At 40.3% G+C, this 15,067-nt stretch overlaps 1 protein-coding gene across 6 annotated transcripts in view; it reads right to left on the bottom strand.

Annotated features, from left to right (window-relative positions):
- The window catches only part of gria1a (glutamate receptor, ionotropic, AMPA 1a), a 55,874-nt gene that overhangs the window by 6,501 nt on the left and 34,306 nt on the right, over positions 1-15,067 (bottom strand). For 2 of the 6 annotated variants that reach the window (XM_058063612.2, XM_058063609.2), the window contains exons 12-14: positions 9,264-9,462; positions 7,942-8,189; positions 3,268-3,382 (exon numbers count right to left, since the gene is read on the bottom strand). In XM_058063612.2, the coding sequence (XP_057919595.2) occupies positions 3,268-3,382; positions 7,942-8,189; positions 9,264-9,462 (562 nt within the window). Of the gene's footprint in view, positions 1-3,267; positions 3,383-3,897; positions 4,013-7,941; positions 8,190-9,263; positions 9,463-15,067 lie in introns of all 6 variants that reach the window. The other 4 variants (XM_058063611.2, XM_058063608.2, XR_009120891.2 and 1 more) reach the window with 2 other exon arrangements.

The following is a 15,067-nucleotide window of genomic DNA, read 5'->3' as shown; positions in this document are numbered from 1 at the left end:
CCAAAGGGGAGAGCCAATTAGTGAGATTTTGGAGCAGAGCCACAGACAGCATTTAAAGCTACACACGTATGACTGACTGAGGACATTCTCATTCACGCAAATGCACACATGAAAGTGAAAGGTAATGCATTACGTACAGCACATAACACACAACCCTGCCGATGAATATTCTCATTCATTCAGGTCATTGTATTGTCAGGGCATCATATTCTTCATCAGTTCCTATCTAGATCAAACATAGCTAGATTGGACAGACTAGATAGGACAGACTTCAGACTCATCTCAGCAAGTTTCATCAGTTTATGCTCAAAGACAAGTGTGAACAGCTATACTGAAAAACTAGATAGGACAGACGATAGCAGTCCTAGACAAGACTACAGTTGTCCTATCTACTCTTTGATAGGACAGACTACAGCTGTCCTACGTAGTGTTTCAGGATGATCTGATGAAGGCTGCTCAGATGACTCTCTAGTCTGTCCTAGTTAGAGCTGTCTTATCAAGTCCTTACAGTCTAGAACTGATGAAGCCTGGCTGGATGAGAGACAACAGTCCAGTTTGCAATGGAATCAATGCCCTGAGAACGCACAACCCTAAGCACAATTACTCTAGCATATACACTCCCTGTCCGCAACATTAGGTACTATTATAATAGGACTATAGGATTATATTTAGGATTACCACTACAAGCTACAACAACTGAACGTTTGCAGTTTTGCATTTCCAATACAAACAATTTGTGTTTGCATGAACATGTGTGCCTAATATTGTGAAAAGTGAGTGTATATTCATGCATCCATACAGAACTACACACAGATGAGCTTGACAAATAAAGTGATATAATTTACACAAATACACAAACATTACAATAAAGCCTGTCTCACAAAGCACAGTAGCATAATTTCATTGTCAGTAAGTCTCCCAGAGATAAGGGATCTTAAGTTCTATTGCTATGCCTAAAGAGCAGACACAATCGATGAGAATCACTTCAAGAGAACCACAGGGGAACAGTGTGCCATCTCTATGAGAAGTTGTTGCAATCATGCTAAAGTGATGCTTATAAGAAGGTTTGCACCACAATGAACTGCATTTTTATCGCAGACTGCAAAGTCTATCCAAGCCAGAGCAGTAACTCATACTGAACTGGTTTCATGAAACAGGCCTACCAAATACTATAAAGTACGTATCTTGTACTTTTCTAATTAAATGGTCATGAATTTCAGTTATTTTTATACTAGCATTACAATAATTAGCATTGTATTTTGTGAAAGAAAGGACAAACTACAGTGATCCCCCTCCATGATACTTGATAGTTCTTGCATCTAACAGAAATCAACAACTTCAGTAATAAACAACACAATAAAAAAAGCTTACTAGACTTTACTGTCATTGGTCTGTTCTTTGGCATTATATCATGTAATCAAGGTTTTTCTGGCTGGGGGGTGTCAAACAATGTCTTCTGAAGGCATGACAGGCTGCAGGTTATCAGTCTAAACACTAACAGCGTGGTAATTTCAGAGTGTAATTCGTCCTGTCAGACAGAATTTACGCTCATCAAATCACCTTCACGGGCTTTTAGAAGCCTCTAAGGATATGTCCCTAAGGCCAAATCCTTAGAAGCGTCTGTACAAATATAGCCAAGCAGGGAAAATAATACGTCTTAGTCTGTTTAGTTCTCAAAAAATTGCTGGTTGCCAGGTTGTTTTCTTGGAGGAAGCGAGACTGGTGCCTCTATTTTGTATTTACATAATTAGTCTACAAAAACAAGTGTGGCACTGGTAAGTATTGTAATTATTTTGTATTTTTTTATCATACCTAGTCTAAGCAGAGAATTTACCCAGCATGTATGTACGCTTTTCGATATCCCCATAGTCTATGATGTGCAGTTACACTGTGTGTTCCACATGTGTTACTTGATTATTTTGCAACATGAGCAAGGTAATCGGTTCGGTTGATGACCTCCTATTGTTTTGTGTTGTGTCAGTAAAATGGCTGTAAATGTCAAGCTCAAATTGCTGACGAGACACAGCAGCATAAACCAAACTTAATTGATAGCGTCAAAAATAACATTTTTTAGGGGCACCTCAATTACTTGCGGTTGTTGGTCATTTAAAAGTGAAGCGGGGGATCAACTGTAGTTATGAATGTTCTCACATGCATTTACTTGGAGACTGGACAAAAAAATAAACATTGCTTTCAAATATGAGCTTCACTCCAATCTTTCTTTTGGTGGGATATTTTACGAAATTCTATTAAGAACTGTCCCCTCACTGAGATGGAGTCAACGGTGCAAATGCATGTAAACCCTGTGGCTGGCTTGATGCAATTCAAGGTTGCGCTAACAGATTGACAGGGCTTGGATCACGCATGCATGCCTGTCTGTGCAGAGACTGGACAGAATGCAAAGGTTGTGACAGAACATGTTCAAAAGGAAGATCTCATGATCTATTAGCCTTGGCTCGTATTCTTACTTCTTGACTCAGTTCTGATTGAGTTATCTTTGAGCTACACCATTAACCCAAACCTCTTAATATTTCAGTCTAGTTTATATTCATATTTTATGCTGTATTGCAAACTTATAGAAAGTAGTTCATAATTTCAAAATCATAAACAAACATGTTTAAAGGAATAAAATACAGACACCACATTACCCTTAATGTACATGCCCGAATATAAGACAATTGCAAATTAAATTACATTTCAACCAGGGTAGCTAAAATCTAAATAAAAAATGCCATTATCTTGTAAATTAATGACAATAATGTATTGTGTCTGGTAGTTGGGTAACGATCTTGATATGAGTTTCTTTCCCAGCTTTAACCAAACCTGCTTCAAAAAGGGGACACGCTTGAAAATAGCTCTGCATCTAAAAATAAGCAATTATAATAATAATAATAATAGTAATGACTGAATGGTGAATTTCAATGGAATGAATCAACATTTTTCATCATCAACATTTTTGCTCCCCAAAAACGTCATAACCTTTATTTTCGGACGATGAATAAACAAGTTTATGTACCTTAACCTATCACCGGTTTGCTCATGAGTTGCTTTTAATGCGCTGATGTATTTCCAATGTCAAATTTATGTCTGCCATGAGTTGTACACCATGTCTTATATTCGGGCCCATACTGTAGTCCTGCTAGAGACACAAGCGGGTATATTATATGTGCAAAAGGTCTATAAGCCTGGACTTGGTTCTGTTCTAGGATCAGGGCAGGATTGTGCTTGGAGGTGCTGTGAGGAGACAGAATCAGGATGCAGACTAACCTTTCTTCCGGAGTCCTTGCTGCCACACTCCCCTTTATCGTACCACCATTTGTTTTTCAGTTTGTCTAAGACGGCTTGCTCATTGAGTTTCAACACCGCTAGGTTTACTGGGATTCTTCCAACCACAAAGAAATAACATAAATAACATATTATACCATGTTATTTTATGTTATTGATTCAAAAACATACAGCAGCAAAATGCATTCATACGATAATACTTCAGCTTGCCTATGGTTAAAGAGAGGAGAAAGCATCACATCACACACATGCACGCACACACACATGAATAGAGATGGCATAAACAGTATTAAGAACTTTCAAATCAAAGTGATATGCATTAATACTCCATCTAGCTTGGTGTGCTTGCTCCCTAAGGCAGTAGATGTGTATTACTATATCACTTTGGGTAACCGGCACACTGCTCACCCTCACTGATGCTTCACTGCATTCATCAAATGTTTTTCAACAGGAAGTACGTAATACCAGTGCGGAACTATGGAAGATACAAAACTTAATTTCCGGAGTGGCATTGCAGTGTTGAACCTGCCGGTTACCCCCCTCCCTGTACACCCCCCACACGCCCAATGGTGGTGGTGGGTTACCCGCAGGGTTTATCAAACTGGCTCTGACCTTGGAGTCCCCGCCCCCGCTGCCGCACTCGCCCTTGTCGTACCACCACTTGTTTTTCAATTTGTCCAAGAGGCCCTGCTCGTTCAGTTTTAACACTGCCAGGTTTACTGGGTTTCTTGAAAATGATATAAAACGATAGCCATTAGGATACACTCTATATGTGACAGATATAACGAGGTAAGTATGGTGATTATGACAACACTGACTTACTAATTGAAACTCCTGCATGTAGCTACTGATATGAAGCAGGAGCCCTGGCTTTAAGATGCGCATGTTTGATATATGTTAGTTGTACATCTGCAATGGGCTGAAATGCTGGATGCCCATACAATAGTAGAGTCAGGTTTTACCAAGCAGGGGCCTCAGAGGGAGGCACAGCAGACACTATAAATTGAGATGCCTTGGAAGCGGAAGTCTGTCTACAGATGGTAATTTCCTTTCAGCGGCACCAGCATACAGATTGCTATGGTAACTGACATCAATATTCAACCCAAAAAGCCTCCTGGTGAATTAAAGCCTGCAATGATTCATTTTAGAGAAGACAAATGCAGACCAAGGCCTGCACTGTGAGGTTTTTACAAACAAAACACTGAAAGAAAACGGTGAGACCAACTATAGATGAACCCCCTCATCCAAAGCATCTCCTCAGTGGCTGCACTCTCCCTCTGGTGAGTGTGATGTGTATTTCCTAGAGCTGATGGCTGCGGACAAAGACTCTTTACATCCACAATTCAAAGAAGAATCTGCACAGTTACAGAATTTGCTAGATATTTCCCATACAATTGGGTCAAATCAACTCTACATATACAATAATCCCTCGTTTATCGTGCTTGTGCTTGTTTCCTAGGGGAGCTGAGTGCTGGCCAGACAGGAAGTGACAGTTGAGTTTTAGCTTGGCGTGGGTTGCAGCCACAACAGTAGCCCATGTCTTTATTAGGGGTTGTTGTGCTTGTTGTGAGACAATTCAAACCTGCAACAAAAGCCTGTTGATCCAGAGATCAAGTCTGACATTTCCAGGGGTGGGGGTGGCGGTTCAAAACCAGTTAGTATCTAGTGTGACTACCACTTGCATCAAATACCCCATTGCCAATCCAGAGCATCCCCAATATGCTCACTATCTTGCCATCAATACATTGTACCTGTGTTTGATGTTCATGACATACACCCCTACCCATACCATAAACCCACTGCACCCTTGGGCCACTCCATTATTATACTGCATCTATGGCATTTTCAAGGCAGCCTGAGGCCCATTGTTGCGTCATTCATCCACAAATATCACCTCATCTTGCAGCTTAAGATTGTATAGTCTTATGTCTAAACATCTGTACACAATTCCTGGAAACTGAAAACATCACAAAACAAATCATCACAGCAAATACTGACTGGTTTTGGAACCCCCACAATATATGTAAACTGCACATTTTGGAGTGGCCTTTTATTGTGGTCTACCTAAGGCACACCTGAGCAATCATGCTGTCTCGTCAGCATCTTGATATGCCACACCTGTGAGGAACAGCCTCATGGGCACGACGCCCAGGATGATAAATCTATTAATCACACAATAACTAAAAATGACCTTGATAAATTTGCCGGCCTCATTACATGTCTTTTCTTTCCCTCGTCTCCCGCCTCCAAACAGACAGGGAGTACATTGGTTTCAGCAATTTGCCATGTTTTTCCATACAACAATGGCATTAATGAAGTGAGTCCTATTGTCAGTCATACAATCTTTTGGGATGGTAGCACACAGACAGTGCTGAATAGTGTAACAAAGTAGAAATTATATGAATACATTAAAATATATTGTCATACTTATTTTTTCATTGTACTTTTCTTAAAAGTAATGTGTATCGTCGTACATAGAGAAATATTTAGATGTTTGAGTTCATGTCGTGATAAATGAAAAAAAACCAAACGTTTTATGTTTAGATTTTTGTTAAGTGTACATATCATTCACAGCAACTTGTGTATTGAATATATTATGTATATTTTAGTTAATTTAACCATTTGTATGCTTCAAAGTGCTTAATTTGGATAAAAAAGACACAATATTTGCTTCAATTTGTATATATTTGGCAAATAATTGTATTATCTATATTCAACCTTGGAACCGCATGATTTATTGATTAATATATTTTGAAAAAAACATGATAGATTGAAGCCGTGAAGTTCAAAAGTGGCGAGGGAGGACTGTATATGCTAATTTGTAATATTCTTCCTTTCTCTTAAGTGGATGCAGGAGAGCCCTCATTCCCAACCAAGGATAAACACCAGCTGTAGGGAACACAGGACCTGTCCTCAGAGCTGGTAAAACCTTTGAATTCTTTCTCAGCCTCGCTCTCAGACAAAAGAAAGAAGTCAAAGTATGTGAACATGGATGGTCTGGAAGTTAGTTTGTTCATTTGGGTGAAGGCGAGCAGATGTCAGCGAGGTACAGTTGGTGGGATGGGGTTACGGGCACGTAGGCAGGCCTGTGGATGGCTTCATGCATGCTATAAAATGACACAAGGAGAATTCAATATATACAAATGATATGTTTGATTATTGAAGAAAAGCAGTCTCCTGTAAAAAAAAAGGGGAAGATTGGGCATACATGCGTGCATATTTACTCTACATATTGTTGCTTTCCAGGGAAAAGTATGCGTCTCCAAATGTGGGTCTTTTTTTCATCTTTTAATGAATGAAACTTTGGAGAGTTGTACGTTTCGCTTGGTAGCAGCAATATACTGTATGCTCCATGATTTATAAATTATGACACTGAAATATTTTAATTCACTGGCAGTTCAACTATGTCTGATTCCAGGGGTGCATTGCAGTTTTTCAAAGGAAAAAAATGCAGTGCATCCTCATCAAAACATCAATTCCATTCGTGGAATATTTTATTTTATTGAAGGGTGGCTCTCAAATATCTCAATGTGTATATATTTTGATTTTTGACAATATATTTCTGAACGCTAACTACTATTTTCGATGCCACTTCTCACTGAGCTCACTGGGCTATGCTGGAGCCTATCCCAAATGACATTGGACTGGTCTTTGTTATTGTATTTTTAATGATACCAATTACAAGATAAAGTATGATTTGGTTTAACGTTCTGATCGGAGCCTGATTAAAAGTCACATCATATTTTCACCCTGGTATCAGACATCTGTGACTCCCCAGAGTTGCACCTTGAAAGTAAAATTATTAATAACCACTTGGAAAGAGAGCTGCTGCAGGTCATCGTCAGCAGTTACGGGGAACGGTACTTTTGAATGACTTTGTGACTTTGGAGAACATTTCAACACTGATCTTTGCCCTAATACAGCAGTCATTCTCGTAAAATTTTAAGTGAGTTGCAATTGAACTAGTGGAAACAAGTCTGTGTTATCTGACCTCTGGCTGTGAATCAAGGTGGAAGCCAAAATGAATCCTCTGCAATTTTGAAGGAAATCTCACCATATGGCTCCTTTCATTAAAATGAATGAGTCTTATTAGTTATGGATTAAAGGCTTCAGATAGCACCAGCTTCAGCTCTCCTTCTCTCCAGCCACCGAAATATGAATGGTTGTTGATGGAATGCAAAATGGCAGCTGCAGCATTTGGACACTGATGGCAAACGTGCATCCAGTATGAATTATCGTTAGTTACATCAATTATCACACGTAATAGGGCACGTATAATTTACATTTCAAGTGTGAGCCCTGGCTTAAGTGGAGCGGTTTCTGTGTGGGATGTGCTCCTCTACAAGAGCCTATTGGTTTGTGAAAGACACACTTATGTTTGCAGATTACGTTTTCAATAATAATAATAGCATTGATGACCTACACTTAAGCAAGTGCTCACATATTTGAGTGTATTAGCTCAAAAGAAAGGAAAAAAATGATACATTGTTAAAATGTGTTAGAACGTAAAGGAAATCATGCCTAAAGCAATGGAATCATCATAATGTGATTATTAACATAAAATTGAAGATGCGTAAAACATAAAAAACCTGATGTAAGAAAATAAACCAACATCTAATGCGGTGATGCAGATTTGCTACAGTGTCTGTGTTTTACCTGAGGGGGGAGCCCTTGGGAGTGGCGATGCCGTAACCTTTTGAGTCCAGATTTCCTCCCACTTTCATTGTGTCACAGGGTTTCCTCTGCTCTATGTACTCATTCATTGTGGATTCCAGAAGGTAGGCATACTTTCCCTTGGATTTCCGCACCCTTATCACGCCCTCGTCTGTGGTCTTGACAAACACGGACGGGTCGGCGGACTTCATGTAGGACCACATCTTCTCAAACACAGCAATTTTAGACCTCTGACAGACAGAAAACATCAGTTAATCAGTGATGGTTACAAAGTCAGTAAGACGGCCTATAAGAATTTGCATTTACTAATGTGTGTTTTCTTAAAATGCTCAAGAAACTAATCCAGGCTTGACGCGGTTGAGTTTATTTTGTTGACATTAGCATCATAGCGCTGCCATTACATGTTTCACTGACTCAGGATGACTCAAAGAGTGGCTCCACTCTAACGCCATAAACAAGTAAGGGCCTAGACCCAAATACATGCCTCCTTTTTTCCTTCAGGAGAAACAACAGGTGGCAACTGTAATTATCCTTTTGACTTATACCCTCCATGTGATTACAATGTGCAACAACTAGGTCACCTAATAGATGCTGCTGTTCTACAGGCCTTTAGATTAGTTCCGCCCTCCTTCCTGGTTTCCTTTTGTTATTGTGACCTTCTGCTACTGGATAACAGTACTTTTATTTAGTTTTAAACATCAGTTTGATTTGAAGCCTCAGATTCGTTTTTTCATAAACATTTTTTAACAAAATGTCCTCTCAGTTGCCGTACACCATCTCTGTATGGTGTTGCAATTAACAAGCTCGTCCCTTTTCCTTGGTCCTTGTTGTTACAAAAAAACGAGTGCGCAAACAAAGCAGCCTACACCGTGCTGACTCACTGTTCATCATTTTCTTAAATTCTGACTAAATGACCATGGAGTCAAGAAAGTTGCGAAGGCCAGCACAGATAAAAAAGGTGAGAAACTATCGTATTTGATCTCGTCAGGATGCATGCACAACAACCTGTATGAATAAATGCACCATTCTTTAACCTTAATGGCCAATGTTGTATAAATTTATGAGCTTTTGAATTTGGGATGGTAATTGCTGTATAAATTAGGTTGATTTGATTGTATTCTATGGAGAGGACCCACTTGAGCATGTGGAGAACATGCCAACTCCATATGTGCAACATATGTACATGATATACGTTATACAGTGTAAGTACATTTTAAAATTAAAAGGAAACACCACCAGTTTGTGTTAATTTTTAGAGTTCCTTGTACATTTGCCTCAGTAAATAAATGCTTAAATGTTCTTACTCTGAAAAACTCTTTCGTCGAGCCAGCATCCAGTGTTCCATAGGCAATCTCTGTTTGCTTGGCCAAATCTTCAGCACTCTCTATAGGAGACACCATCCTCTCCACTGTCAGAAAGGCAGCCAAGTTGGCAGTATAGGATGAGATGATGATGAGGGTAAAGAACCACCACACTCCTCCAACTATGCGACCTGAAAGGGAGCTAAAACCAGAGGGATGGCATCACCGGATGGTGAATATCTGACATGAATTGACACAGTGTGTGTGAGGATTTAGAACATTGTTCAAGCTGTCTTGATGACCTACATTACATCACGCTTGTGCTGTTCACAATCATTCCACCAGCCTTGGATAGATTAGCCTCAAGTGTGAAAAAAGATAACCAATCCTACAAAGACCTACTCAGCTTCCTGCTTACAAACCACATTAATTTCACATTAAGTATCCAATTTATATGTAGGGCACCATACATATTAATTATAATGATTAATGCATATACCACATTCAAAAACAAAATCTCCCGAGTCAAATCCTTGCAACTCATGTCTTCTCGACATGAGAAGCAATCTTGAACAGCAACAGCTGCGTTGCGTTACATTAGACCTTGGTTGCTGTCAAGCGGCGAGCGCCACAATGGCAGAGCCGGCGCAACAAAAATGTCAAAAATCTGAAACAAAAAGCTGCTTTCATGATTCACCTTTGTACTGTCAAGCTAAATGGAGTGTGGACATGAAGGAGAGATTAAGTAGGGAAAGAACAGGAGGCTAAAATGTAATCATTTAAGATGCTTTCAGATGATGGCTCGATGATGAAAGAGCAGCCAGTGGAAAGCAAACACAGAGCGGATGCCCATGCAGGCTTTGAAACGAGCAATGTGCAAGCTGTGTGTGGAGATTTCTAGACTTCTAGATTTCTCGATTGACGACTTCTCAACATCCCTCTTCACCTATTTCTGCATCCCAAAATATTTACGTTAGTAATCGTTTCTAAATGCATGATAATACTGGTAAAATTTGCAGCATACACGGCTGGAAAGCCCACTTTTTTAGATTTTTTTAAAAAGATTATGACTTTATACTTCACTGATACTGTTTTGTTCATCAAGCATTGAGATTTCACAGTTTTTTCGTTTGTCCACAAACACACCAGAGTTGTGAGATGCCAAAGTTTCCTGGGCTTGCTAAGCACGAGCTTCGACAGTGATTTCAACCTTAAAATCTGCAGCGAGGTGAACACAAGTTAATATATTATTGTAATACATAGTAAGTGGAATTACAACAGGCAAGCAGTGTGGTAGATGATGTTGAGGCGGCTTGCAGAAATGAGCCAGATGTACGTAGTTTGCAGTGGTGTAAAGCCGCACTGTATCATACTGAGTGATGTTTTTTTTATTTGGTTACTTTATTAATTTGGATTCTTTCCCATAGAAATGGCCAATATGCCTTCAGACAGAGGGAGAAAAAACAGATCTTGAGATGGCAGTCAAGAGCTGTCTAATCCTTCAATCGCCGTCTTTCTATCTTGTGTGTTTGCTTCCGCCCAACCCTAATTTCCACTGTGCCCCCCTCCCTCACTGTCTGCTCATGTGTGAGGCAGGCTGGCAGGGCTTTGTTGTGGTCCACACCTTGGCACAGACACAGAGGCATTCAAGTGTGCACAGACTCACAATTTGAGAGTGTTTTCAATTGAGTTTTGTCAGCGCAAGAGAACAACCAGGTCAGCATTTGCAGTGTGTGTGTGTGTGTGTGTGTGTGTGTGTGTATGTTTGGTGTGACAGCAATCCTCCACGCTCAAAGAGCAGAGCGCCTGGCACACCCAGACCTGTTTGTTCCTTTTTGTCTCTTACCCAAGTTTGTTCCTCGGAGCCTCTCGTGCTCTCTTTAAACATTAGTGCACAGCAGCAGCAGCATCTTACCTAAGAGCCTTGGTAAAACTAAGCTGTCCCATTACAGTAAGGGAACACCTCCAAGTAGGACTGTAATTTCTTAGCCCTGTTACGCCTATGATTAATCCATTATTCACTCAGCCTTTCCCCTTTTTATTGCATAGGGACAAAAAGAAATGGTAATGGGAGCACAGTATGGGCACTGTTTGCATGAATTCAGCTGGATGATAAAAGCTGGAATGATTAATTGATAAGTCACTTCCATATTTTCCAGGGTAGTGAATTTGTAATGTTAACAGAGAAATAAAAGGAACGCTCGGGTGCAAGCATTTTTGGCCTCAGTCACAAACTTCTTGTCAGCCTCGCCTTGTAATATTGCTTTCTTTCTCAGAGGCACCACTGGGACATTTTAGGGCAGTGGTTGTCTATTTTCTGTCATGGCCCCCTAGGGGGCTGAATTATTAATTTATCTATACAAACCACTGTATGAGTTCCTGGTACCGGCATTCTGCATCGTTTTCACATCCCAAAAACAGTCTAATTAGGCAAAACATATCAAACTAGTAGAGTAGACATTCAGTGCTATTTATTAAGTGTATAAGAACACGCCTGGGTAACAAAACACAACTGTCAGGCACATGCTCTAATACTTTTGCTCACATGAAAAATGGGTGGGTTCAAACAAAAGCTGTGCAACCGAGCCAGATGCAAATACAGACAAATAAATGCTGAAATGTTGCTCTCTGGCCTCATATTCATCTTTTGATGTCAAACTCAAATGTTTTCAGTCCACAGCAATAACAAGGAAATTGGCCTCATTGTTGCAGTACTTCTGGAGGGCACTGTATATGCAATTGTAGTCCCTGAAACAGCACTAAAGGCAGTTTTTATCTACTGCTGTCGTTAAAAAAAAAAAACAGCAAAGCCTGAGAAATGCACACCACATTACTTTATGCGAAACAATGCTTTTGGTGCTTAATGAAACAATGTCTACTTTTCTGTTTTTTTGTTGTCTCTGAGGAGCTTATGGTCTTAAAACAAACAGTAGTTGAGGCAAACCACCCAAATTATCGGAGACTCAGCAGGATAAGACGTGTGTAATGGACAATAGTGTTGCAAAGCTGCAGATTTATTTTACTTGTCTGCTTGTGCCTTTAAGATGTGTCACGACTGCGGCAGAGTTTTTATTTTCAAGACCACACCAATGTGCAAAGTTGGAGCAGGAAGGCAAAATGATGATTTAATAAACACCCCCTCCTCCCTCACAATTTAAAGGTCAATATTAGCATGCTACTGTGTAGAAAATGGACTAGGAAAATGTTGCTATCAGCCTGCAGCAACTCTATTAAATGAGGATAACCGCACTCATTTTTTTTACGTATCAGCTACATGGGCTGTACATGTACACTGCGCAACATTTTTACTCATGAATACTGTTTGAAGGTTCATGCAGATAATTCTGACAAGCTGTGCAGGCGCCCACACCCGTCCGCACAGGTCTGAGTCAACCATAAGAAGAAAAATACAGAAGAAAAACTAAATACCTCATTGAATTCTATTAAATCATCATAAATGCAAATAGGTTCTAGCACTTTGTAATATCATACTCTTGGAGACAAGCTTGCGCTGCTTTGCGAGGAACATCTCTTTTTTACTGTTGCCATGGGAGCACGTTTTGCACTCCAAACACTACAGCTGAACTGAGAAAGTCTTTTGTGATCTCATTCCTCTCTCTCGCTTCCTGCATGCCCAATAAGAGGAACTGCTCCTATAGTGCCAACTGAATTGCCATTACCACGGGAAAACCCTCATTCAGCCTCCTCTTAAGTCAGTGGCTAACAGATGCAGGATTGACTGATGATCCATTAACATGCCATCACAGCTTGACGGCAGCAGAGGCTGATGCTGCATTAAACAGGAATGACTGTTTTAAATGTAGATTCGACACAGTATAAGTCTCTGAGGGGACGTCGTCATTGTCTATATACAAAGTACGAAAGCCCATCAAGATCTCATTGGAATCTGTGCTTCTGTATTTTGTTTGCCACAGCGGATGTGCTCTGCGTGTATGATCAAAAGTTTCCTTTGTGCGATATATCTAGATAAACAAAATGCAAGCGATGCTATGAACCAAAATGAACTGTCTCTTCATGAATAACTCATTCCTTCCCCAATAGCTGAACATGTAACACGATTTAACACAACGTTGTTAATTATGAAAAAAAGTTGCGTCCACACTGCCAGATTACTAAATAGTTGCATCCAGACTTGAACGGTTCACTGGAATTGGCAAGGCACACCTATGTGACACACAGACTCAACTACGTGACACGCCAAACTATAGAAGAAGAAAGGAACGCATGCATATAAATGTGTCATCTTCCCGTTTCTGAGGAGCATCTAAACTCTGTATAACCAGCAGGGTTCAAAGTTGAAGAAAAAAGCAACGGTGTGTATATATACGTATATAGTTGTGTGCGTAGGGTATACACGTGCGTAGGGAGCCTTGTTTACATTTTAACAGAAGTCTATCTTGAACACATAAAGGTGGACGTGGAAGATGTGTTTTTTTTACCTTCTTCTCTAAGTCGGTAAGTTCAAAAAGAAGACATCAAAATAACTTGCAGATCACCTCCACACAGCTCCCAGGTTACCCTATTACATCTGATACATCCTTTACCGCCAGGCAAGAGTGTGAGTGACAGAGCTCATTAGTTTCAGTCTAGAGCCATAAAACGGCAGCAATGCAGAGAATGCAAGAGGAGAAAACTTAATGGGGGGGTTGCGGATTGGACACACACACACACACAGAGTCAAAAGGAGTTACTTTGCTGCCTTCTGTGAGAATGTATGGAATAGATAGGGCGTAGGTCTATTGAATATATTTTTAGGATGTGTGAAGTCAAATAGCTTAACTCTAGTTGGTTAGATCGTAGACTAGGTGCAGGAGCTTATGCCGCGGCAACCGGGTGTGGCAAGCACGCTTTGCAATTTTCATGAGCACACCCACGCCTCGTCCCTCCCGCCGGCGCAAGTGGCCTTTAAATGCGCAGGATTGGACTGCGCATCAGAGGCCACAATGCGCGTCATGCACCACATACTCCACCTTGTCGGACACGTCATCATTAAACACAGCATCAGGCGAATCCAGGCATCTTGCTTGTTTGGTGTCCGTGTTGACCTGGCTGCCACATCATCTCTTTCAATTTGTGCCAATCATGTCTCCACTTCCAACTTTCTTTGGCTCAACTGTGGGTTATTTTGCAGCTTTGATCAAAGAAAACCAGACACTTGAGGTGAGAAACGCCACTGACATCATTTGCCACATCATTTGTTCGTCAATAATGGTGTTTATGCATTTCTAATTGTTTTCTGCATGCAATATTGTAATATAAAAACTACAAAAACATATTTAGTGTTAACATTTTTAGCGCTCTGGAACAGATTAATTGAATTTACATTATTTCTTATGGGAAAATAGATTTGGTAACAGGACATTTCAGTTAGACTCAGACCTTCCGGACCAGCTTAATGACACTAACAGAGGTTCCACTGTATCGATACAGCCATACATTTGTGAGTGTGTAAACAATCAGTTAATCATTTGCCAGTTATGTGCAACCACAATCCAAAATGGTATGTCCCCATCTCCTTACATCAATCCTCCATGAAACAGAAAGTAACCAGCTAACAAATAAATGCATGTAACAGTTCTGTGCTCTAATCATGCTACAGTCTGGTAGGATCCCCAAAAGATGGCAGTGTAAACAAATACCCACTTCTGGTCTGGCAAACACATTACAACGACTGTATGTGAGGGCATCTTTATCTATCTGCCAATAGAGGGGTGGTGGTAATGTGTGTAAGTTTTTGGCTTGACTGCTGTCTGCCTGAACAAATGCTTGCTGGAAGAAAACACAGT

This window comes from Doryrhamphus excisus, linkage group LG22, assembly GCF_037039965.1.
Source record: "Doryrhamphus excisus strain RoL-2023G ecotype Guam linkage group LG22, RoL_Dexc_Guam_v1.1, whole genome shotgun sequence".
NCBI classification, from domain to species: domain Eukaryota; kingdom Metazoa; phylum Chordata; class Actinopteri; order Syngnathiformes; family Syngnathidae; genus Doryrhamphus; species Doryrhamphus excisus.
Note: the sequence above shows the minus strand (reverse complement) of the source record. Positions and strands in the feature narration are given on the sequence as shown.